This window comes from Cucurbita moschata, unplaced genomic scaffold, assembly GCF_002738365.1.
Source record: "Cucurbita moschata cultivar Rifu unplaced genomic scaffold, Cmos_1.0 Cmo_Scf00011, whole genome shotgun sequence".
Classification (NCBI taxonomy): Eukaryota; Viridiplantae; Streptophyta; class Magnoliopsida; order Cucurbitales; family Cucurbitaceae; genus Cucurbita; species Cucurbita moschata.
The window spans coordinates 2510634-2520557 of record NW_019268527.1 but is presented as its reverse complement, the minus strand read 5'-3'; the positions used below and the strand labels follow the sequence as shown (position 1 = coordinate 2520557).

At 38.8% G+C, this 9924-nt stretch overlaps 2 protein-coding genes across 8 annotated transcripts; one reads left to right on the top strand and one right to left on the bottom strand.

Moving 5' to 3' along the window:
• Positions 1-879: 879 nt before the first annotated feature.
• LOC111449498 (F-box/LRR-repeat protein At4g29420) lies at positions 880-5196 on the top strand. Of its 7 annotated transcripts, none has more exons than XR_002711639.1 (3): positions 880-1507; positions 2754-3962; positions 5095-5196. XR_002711639.1 is itself a non-coding variant. In XM_023089411.1 (2 exons), the coding sequence occupies exons 1-2, from the start codon at positions 1048-1050 to the stop codon at positions 3656-3658; spliced, it is 1365 nt and encodes a 454-aa protein (XP_022945179.1). In that variant the 5' UTR covers positions 880-1047; the 3' UTR covers positions 3659-4454. The 7 variants fall into 7 exon arrangements, 1 of the variants encoding a protein (XP_022945179.1); XR_002711635.1 differs by having other exon boundaries at positions 2754-4306; XR_002711634.1 differs by having other exon boundaries at positions 2754-4400.
• Positions 5197-5707: 511 nt separating this feature from the next.
• LOC111449499 (protein NCA1-like) lies at positions 5708-9860 on the bottom strand. Its single transcript, XM_023089412.1, has 7 exons — positions 9296-9860; positions 8964-9198; positions 8105-8250; positions 7667-7754; positions 7442-7588; positions 6237-6386; positions 5708-6137 (listed from the first exon to the last, which is right to left on the bottom strand). Exons 1-7 carry the CDS (start codon positions 9658-9660, stop codon positions 6069-6071), a joined length of 1200 nt encoding a protein of 399 aa, XP_022945180.1. The 5' UTR covers positions 9661-9860; the 3' UTR covers positions 5708-6068.
• Positions 9861-9924: the final 64 nt, after the last annotated feature.

The following is a 9924-nucleotide window of genomic DNA, read 5'->3' as shown; positions in this document are numbered from 1 at the left end:
CTTCTTTTTTTTTTTTTTTTTCGCTCGGATTTTTCACGGGCAAAGAGTTAGAGTCAACGTTTTCATATTAGATGTGATAAACTCAACCCTTTGCGGCTTCTTCGAGCAAAATAGTCAAAAGAACGAAACTAATTGTCCTACTACTTCGAGTTTCTGCTTTCTTTTTTTTCGCTCGAATTCTCCACAGGCGAAGAGTTAGAATCGATGTTTTCATATTAGATGTGATAAACCCGACCCTTTTCGGCTTCTTCGGGCAGAATAGTCAAAAGAACAAAACTAATTGTTCTACTACTTCGAGTTTCTGCTTTCTTTTTTTTCGCTCGGATTCTCCACAGGCAAAGAGTTAGAGTCAATGTTTTCATATTAGATGTGATAAACACGACCCTTTCAACTTTGGGCAGAATAGTCAAAAGAATAAAACTAAATGCCCTACCTTCGATTCCCTGCTTTCTTCTATCGCTCGGGTTTTCACAGACAACGAACTTGAATCAATATTTTTATGTTAGATACAATAAACTCGATCCTTTCAGACCCAGTCGAGCAAAATAGTTAAAAGAACGTCGATTCTTTATTTTCTTCTTTGCTCAAATTATTCACGAGCACGGAGTTAGAATCAATATTTTTCTATTATATATATATATATATATATATATATATATATATGATAAACCTGATCCTTTCCGAGTCTTTCAATTAATTTAATTATATTATGTCGAATTAAAATAAGTAAATAAATAAAAGCTAGCTTATTGACAATTTCTTAACTATGGTTTGATTTACTTAACCATAATAGGTCAACTAACCAAACTTCGTGGTTAAACCAGCTTTGATTACTATGCTTATCCTTTTGTGTTCATATATATATGGTTGGTGTTTGAAGTCCATTATTTGTTCTTTATGTTTGTCCGTACAGGAGAAACCAAAATGAATATTCTCTGTAACCGTTGTTCGTTAATCGCAATGATTCAATCTCACCGCCAACGAAGAGATGCGTGAATTTATCGCCACAAATTCACAAAATTCATAAACGTTCTTCTGTTTTTCGCCATGGATGATCTTCCGCCTTCGTTAGTTCTCGAAATCCTGAATCGACTGGCCGATTCCGCCGATTTGGCTCGGTGTCGTGTGGCTTCCAAATCTCTTAATGTTCTTTCTCGTGAGGTTAGGTCAGTGAACCTCTTTTGTTCATTGGATCGATATCTCAAGTCTAGGGCTGTGGAGACGAGGTTGTTAGTAATGCCTTTCAAGGTCATATTGAAGAGTCTGATGAACGATTTTGTGGCTCTTGATTCTGTGTCGATCGGTGTGGAGAAGTCACTTGGACGGATTTCGTATGAGCACGACGATGTTGAGGATTGGTCTGATGACTTGTTCTTGACGGATGTTGGTTTCGCTAGGGAATGGCTGCCGGCGATTGGTAGAGGTTTGACTTCCTTGTCGATAGTGGATTTTTGGGTTCAATCATGCTGGAGGCAATCGAAGATTTTGGCGCTAATTACTTTATGCTGTGAGTTTCGCTATCTTATTGCTTTAAAATATCAATTTCTTCATGGAACTACTTACGTTCATCTGAACTTCTAGACGTTTCCACGTCTGGAAGACTGAGAAGTACACGAACCGTTGTTTGAATTGTTGAAAATGTTGGAATTGATTTGCTAGTTCATTATGATCAATAAGAACATGGGATGAAGAAACAGGAAAAAGCAATGGATCGCTGTGAGGACGTAGAGGGTAATCTCCAATAATTCTGTATGTCTTTTACAAAGGAAATATGGGATATTGTGGATGGTTAAGAATTTGTATACAAGATTAAATTAATTCATCAGCTTGAATTTATGGGTTAAACGTTGTTTTAAAATTGCATCATTGCAGAAGGGTACTATATTTGAACTTATGTGATATTATTTCTTCCCCGGTTAATATATTGTCAACTGCTAGAGTTTCCACTCAAGTTCAAGCCCACTAGTGAGGTTGCTAGGATGAATAAAAGACGTAGCTTAAGTTGTAGTGATTTAACTATCATGTCAACTTTGGAAGTGTGGTAGACTATGAAGTATCATGACACGCCATCTGTTGCAAGCCAGTTCTTAAAACTTAGTTATTATTTCCTCTGTTTTGATGGTAATATAATGAAGTTCGTGTTTATGTGGTTTGGTCAAGGCTGAATGAATAGCATAGGTGCACTTGGCTTCCGAAAATGGGAACGATAAGGATGCCAAAAGGGCAACTTCCTGGTGTGTCATCGTGCGATTTTAGAAAGACTGAAATTTGGTTAGTAAAGTCATATGGTTGAAATAATTTGGACAAGAGGAGAAAAACGAGCAGGCTTTATAACCCTCAGAAGGCATTGGCATACTCTCCTTTCTTTATTTTATCGATGTCTCATGGATCAGTTCAAGCACTAAGAAACAATCAATGTTTGGATGGATTTAGGAAAAGAGAGGTTCAATCTTAGAATCAAGCCGAGTATTTGGTATTCTAGACTAATTACTGTTATTGTTGTTTTTCACTTAGAGAACTAACTGTTAAAGAAGGATTCTCGTTTCCGATTAGTTGAACTTTTGGTCGAGTTTTTCATCCAGGTAGATGTAAGATCCATTAATTTGCCTGATACCAGGACCAATTTGTTTCTATTCGTTTGAAGTGACTTTGGTTATCATCTTGGTTCTATTTTCCATTCAAAATATTTCCACGACCTTAAAATTTTCATGTTATTGTCCATTTGTTTGACCTTGACTTGTTTCTTCTTGTAGGTGGCAATCTTCAGGAACTTGAATTGAAGAATGCTTGGTTGTCAGTGGATGGTCTGAATAGATTGAATTCCCTCAAGTGTCTGACCCTAGAATTTATAAGATTAGATGATGAAGATCTGAGCGAGGTTAACTATAACTTCCCTCATCTTGAAATTCTTAATTTGATAGGGGTTGGGGGCCTAAATGAACCAAAAATTCATCTGTCACACCTTAAAACCTGTCGATGGACAGTGTCAAATGCTCCAGTTTCTCTGAGCATATGTGCACCAAGCCTATCAAAACTTGAACTGAAGTGTGTCAAACCAAAATCTCTTATTATCCAAACTCCCATGCTATCTGATTTTCATTTTTGTCTACAAGATGCAAGTGGGTTACAAGTTAATGAATTCCCTTGCTTGAGAAAGCTTCAGCTTCATTTTCCGTGTCTTTACAGTCTCATCACAACATTTTCATCTGCAAGAACTATAAAGGAACTCACTCTCAATACAATGCAACGTGCTGAATCTGTTGAATCTGTTAAGCTTTGCCTTGATACACTGTTTGAAATATTTCCAAATCTTAGCTTTCTTAAATTGGGTCCAGGAGTTTTGTCAGAAGCCGAGACTTGTTATCAAGCTGAAGGTTTGGATGGACGGATAGGGATGAGAGATTTGAAAAAGCTTCATGCTAGCCTTGAAACCTACAAGATTGAGTTAAAACTTCCATTTATCATTCCCATTTTGGAAAAATGTACCGACTCCCTCGATATGGAATTGCTCATCTATCGCAATGCCGATTCTCACCTTGCTGGTGGAATCATGTCAAAACGTGCAGTTAATCATCCAAGACCAAAATGGAGATGGGAACTGTGGAAGGAAGGATTAAAAGAACCGTGGGCTAAAGGGCATTTAAGCTGTCAAGTGTAATTGTCATAGTGGTGGGACAAACTCTTGCTCCTGAAGGTGCAAAGCTTCAAAAGAGGCAAATCCATGTCATTTAAAAACTAAGCCTACCCATCTTTTGAAATTGGCAGACTTATGGGGGTTCTAAAGAACGCCAAAGAACTCAGTAGATCAATGGATGACCCAAAAGCAATCCTACATATGATACCAGGTCTATAAAATTACTTTTTTGATCTTTTATGTTCAGATCTTTGCTCGAAGTCTCCTGTTGATACTTGGTTCGAGAAAAACTGTTGCTGCTGCTGCTGCTGAGCAATTTGAAAAAAGGGTCAGTTCTTTTGCACCTTCATTTTATACTCTACAAGATATCCTTAATAATTGCAATGATCAGTGTGTACATATTTCCAACCAAATAATGACATTTGTTCCCGATACAAGATTGAATGTCTGATGCCTCTTATTTGGATAGAGAAAGATTAGTTTGTACTATAAACTATTTCATTCATTAACCTGAATGCTATTCTCAGTGATTTGGTTGTATGGGGTTTACATACTTGAAAATATTCTTTCAGTGACAGAGCTGGTATTAATTAGATGGTTACACTGCTCATGAAGTCAAGTCACTTTGCCAGAGTTTCAGGTTGCTGTGAGCTCCACCCTTTCGATCAACCTGTAAGGATACTTTCTTACCTCTTTTGATTGAAACTAAAGGGAAAACATGGTTCCAACTAGAATACAACACAGCCCAGCCAATTCAAGAGAGCCGGTAACTTTACACCCTAGAACATTGTTCTAATGCTCATAATAAATGCTCCCCTTCCCCTAACAGATGGATTGTAGCATTCTAAGCCCACCACTAGTAAATATTGTCCTCTTTGAGCTTCTCAATGTTTTTAAAACGCGTCTGTTAGGGAGAGGTTTTCATACCCTTATAAAAAATGTTTTATTCTCCTCCTCAACCGATATGGGATCTCAAAATCCACCCCCTCTTTGGGGCCAGCGTTCTCGCTGGCACTTGTTCCCTTCTCCAATTGATATGGGACCCCTCAATCCACTCCTCTTCAAGGCTCAGCGTCCCTACTGGCACACCGCCTCGTGTCAACCCCCCTTCAGGGCTCAGCCTCCTCGTTGGCACATCGCTCGGTGTGTGGCTCTGATATCATTTGTAATAGCCCAAGCCTACTGCTAACAGATATGGTCTTCTTTGGACTTTCCCGTTTGGGCTTTCCCTCAAGGTTTTTAAAATACCTCTGCTAGGGAGAGGTTTTCACACGCTCGATGTGAGATCTCATAAATATAATCTCACTCCCATGCTCGTCCGTACACACTACTTTCCACTAACGACTTGTCTAGTGGCCTTTTCCCATATCACCCCTCGTAGTGTACATATTACGATTGTGGTTTAACATAAACCCACCAGAAAAAAGGTTGACACTGCTCTGGTCTACTGTGACTCTCAGGGTGCAGCTGTAGAGGGAAGAGATAGGAGTAATCAGATACGTTGACACTGCTCATGATGTCAAATTGTCATGCTGGTTCAGAAATTTTAAGTTCCTGGGTAGGCCAGCCCCTCCATCAATCCAAACACAAAAGGGTTTCATTATTATCATTAAAAGTATTATAATTCAATAGGAATCAGAGATTCGAACCTATGATTCATATGAGATGAGAATGGGACTTCTTCATATCGACAGTTAGTTCTCAATTGTCTATTGTCTACACGATACCTCATTCTGTTCTTGTTGACAGATATCATACTGTTTGATTTCACCAAAGGAGAAATAAGAAATGATACGAGAACAAGAGAGAGGAACATGAATATGAATGGTCAATTTATTGACACTTCGGTATTATTCTATGCGCTTCAAAGTATTACGTAAACGTCTAAACCCGGAACCCTATTAATCATTGTGGTTAATGTGGTAAAGTTTTAAGATATTATATTAAGGCATTGTAATGCCAATGAAAGGTCCACGATGTTCAACTGAATATTGCATAAACTCAACAAATATGTTCTTGGAAGAAAGCATCATAAACAAGATCAAATTCTACTTAAAAGTTCAATTTATTTCAGAGGTTCAAGCTTAGCAAACAACTTCACTGAAAAAGAGCGTGAGGAGTTCCTGCTAAATTCTACAAAAACCAGACTTATTAGAGACGATAAGAACACCATTATACACGAGACGTGACGTGATGACTGGGCAGACCTGCTGATTCAGCAATGCGAATAAAGCAACATCGATTATGTATGCTTCTGTACTATATGCTGAAGAAAACACGATGAGAGCATCTAAGTCGACGTATTCCATAGTGACAAATTTCCTTAACGCTCGCGCGATCTTTTCCCCATTTCTCGGCTAAAAGGAGCTTATTTGCTTAACTAAGACGTTGCATATGAATGATCTCTAACAGAAGCCATCATCTCGTCTTTCCATCAACTGGATTGAGTTGCCTTTTGTCGCTCTGCAAGTTGACCTTCGAGGAACTTCAACACAGATTGACGCTACGAGCAAAATAGAAATAATGTCGATTAACTCAAATATAGTTCAACTAATTAAAACATGATGCATAAAGGTTCGGAAACAAAGAATCGTAGCCTTACTCGCTGCTCAAGACCAGGATTCTCCGAGTTCAGTGTTAACGATTCCAATAACTTTATGCCTTCCTCGAACCCATTAACTGCCATATCCTCATTTCCTAGACCACTGTCCACATCTGCAACTTTTGCAAGCGAAACAGCCACATCTAGGATCTAGCAAGCAATAAGGTAAATAAAAAGTAGCCATTTCAGAAACCATGAGGAACTTGAACAATATCATTTATTAAAACGTATGCTAATGTGACGATAAAATCCACAACGAAAGTCTTCGTAAGCAAGAATGGACCAAGACTTCCTAACACGAATCATATTCTAAACTATAAACGGTCGAGAGTAAGCATTTGAAGAGTACTAAACCAACTAGTAAGTCAAGATTACATCGACTCCACAAAATACCCATTGAATTTCATTGATAGCAATGAAGGATTGCTGAAGTTCTATTTTTCTTCTTGGAACTTGTTATATGCTGTTAGATAAATGGCCCCCTCCTACAATGTGTTTAAATAGGATTTTTTTTCTTCGATCTTAACTGACAACAGTCGTTTGTTCGGGATAGAACATCACACTGATACGGATAACGCAATCTCACATCGACCCTCTTTAGAATTTTCAAAAGAAAAAAGGAAAAAGAACTTTATTCAATGTTGAACTTAATTTCAAGGTCCCTACTAAGCTAACAGTCAATAACTAAAACAGTAAACTTCAAAAAAGATGCAAAAATTTTCGAACTATCCCTACTAAGCTACTACATCAAGTTGATTTGCAAAAGTATGTCGGTATTTAATGGTATAACTTTGCGTTCCTTTCGAGTACACGGAATGCAAAAGAAAACACTGGACAGTTTTGAAAGGGAATGAGGAATTAAGGTCAGTTTTTTGTACCCTTGAGCTTTCTTGCTAGTCCGCCCAGAAAGATTCCTTTAAGTTTTTATTTCATAGTGTATAAGATGCAGTTGATGATGTTCAAGAATTAGTTTTTGCTCGCTAGGGCTGTAGATCTCGAGTCTTTACAGGCAATGAAAGCGGTAGGGCAAGTGAAACGAGATTTGTCAGGCTTAAGGTAAAGGGTTGTCTCTATTAACATCCATTTTGGTCGATGGACCTTCAACGAAACTACTTATCACTAAAAGGTTCTAGAACTGGATAGCATACGCGACATGTTATCTTTTAAGATAAAAAATTTCATATAAGAAATTCACAATCACAAACCTGGGATGGATCTTCTGAATGATGCTTGCTTGCATCTTGGCGAACATTAAGAGACTGCTGATAATAAGATCTTGCAGCTTGAAGGTCTCCTTCATAATACTTAAGATCGCCAATTTTATTTAGTGAAACAGAAAGTGTATGCGTGACCTGAAGTAAGAAGAAAAGGGTTACTACGTATTACAAAAGCAAGCAGTTGATAACTCACAAAAGTTTCTAATAAAGAACCTCGCGAGTCTTTTCGGGTAGTTTTGAGAGAAACTCTACACTTTCTTCGAAGTGCTTTATTGCAGAACTAGCATCCCCAGCTGCTCGACTGTAAAGTAGGATCGAACAACAGACCTTTACATCAAGATTTGTGGATATTGTTTTGGTGAACTAAAAAAATTTGGACACATAATACTGTTCAGATACTTGCAAGGAATATTTACATCAGGATTTCATTTAATTACACATGCTAGTAGTTAGAATGATAACTCAGGAATCTGAATGCCTAAAAGACCTATTAGTTGACCATTGTTACCAACAAATAGGCCGATGTGAAACTGAGGGGACTCAAAGAGATACATCTAATTCAAAAACTCACCACCTAAGTTTCAATAAACACTAAACTACTGGACGATATTCATGAGAGAGAGAGAGAGAGAGAGAAGGGAGCCAACATACCAACAATCACCAAGTGTGCCTAGAACTGCTCCAAGCTGTGAGCATAATTCTGATGAATTGCCCGCTCTTTCTAATTGATCTCGAATATCTTCAACACAGATAGTGAGCCTGGATTTGGCACTTTCAATATTCTGGGCACGAAATGCCTGCAATAAAAGCCAGAGTTGAGATCAAAACCTTTAAGAACAAAAAGGGATGTTAGGAAATGGAGTTTCCCAATTTCTGTAAATGGTGTTTAGTTAACCGTTTCCTAAATTCTTGCTTTCTTTCTGTGGGTTCTCACAGATGAACATCGGTTGGAGAGGAGAACGAAGCATTCTTTATAAACGTATAGAAACCTCTCCCTAGCAGACGCGATTTAAAAACCTTTGAGGGAAGCCCGAAAGTGGAAGCCCAAAGAGGACAATATTTGCTAGCGATGGGCTTGAGCTGTTACAAATGATATTAAGAGTAAGACACCGGGCGATGTGCTAACGAGGACGTTAGGCCCCAAAAAGGGGTGGATTGTGAGATCCCACATCAATTGGAAAGAGAAATGAGTGCCAACGAAGATGTTGGGCCCCGAATGGGGTGGATTGTGAGATCCCACATCGGTTGGAGAGGAGAACGAAACATTCTTTATAAGGTGTTGAAACCTCTCCCCAGCAGACACGTTTTAAAAACCTTGAGGGGAAACCCAAAAGGGAAAGCCTAAAGAAGACAATATGTGGACTTGGATGGTTACAAAAACTAACTAGATCCTCCAAATAAACGGATTTCATCAAAGGAAAGATTCAATTGATTGCAGTGAGATGATCAAACATGCAATCAGAGATCAAGGGCATGAACGAAACAGGAAGAAAACAACAAGGAATATTACCCTCATGGCTTGTTGGATCAAGAAAGCACCTCTCTCCATGGACAAATCTTCATAAATAACTACTTTACTTTCACTAACTTCCTCCTGCTCTTTGTCTGAGTTCATCTGAGATCTCTTGATTCTCGCATGACCTTCAATGAATCGATCGACCGTGGCTTGCAGATCAGCGTGTGCTTCAATCTTCTCAATGTCAGCTCCACACAGGGGGCAATCATTAAAGCGTGATATACATGCTCTAGTTCAATTCAACAAGAAACAAACGAATAAATGCCTGAAGGATTCCCAAAACAAACTAAAACGAAGATCAAAAAGCACCATAGCTGATAAATTACTTGCAGAAAATGTGAGAACAGGGGACACATCTGCTGCATTCAAAGAGAAGTGCCTGACAAATCATACAGCTTAGAGGACCAATCTTGAAAGTTTGAGAATCATATCCGAACGGACATTTGCCGCCAGTTTTAGCAGCATCGGCAACGTCTTTCTCCGCCTCAGGCTGATCCTTCTTCAAAGAACCGTCGTCCGAACGAGCAGATTTCGAAAACGGACAAGAAGACTCTGATGATTGCTGTTTTCGTGAAGAAGCATCATCGGAACGGCCGGATTTCGCAAAAGGACAAGCAGATTCCGGCTGGTGCTTCCGAGAAGAAGCGTCGTCGGGACGAGCAGATTTCACGAAGGGACAAACAGGAGTCATATCGATTCTCGACCGATCTCCCTCTCCCACTGATACAACTCGAATTTAAAACTTTTTTTCTATATAATCCAAATTGAAACGAACTCAATCGATTCACAAACAAAAACGAAGATGAAACCTGGAAGTTCAATGCCCTAAGAACCTGGTTTGAATTGAAAATCCCCAAATTTGTGTCGATTTCTGCATCCAAAGTCGCTTTCCGAATCGTGTTGGGTTCCTAACCACCAGAATTCTCAAATTATCTAAAACGCTCTCGAAATGTAT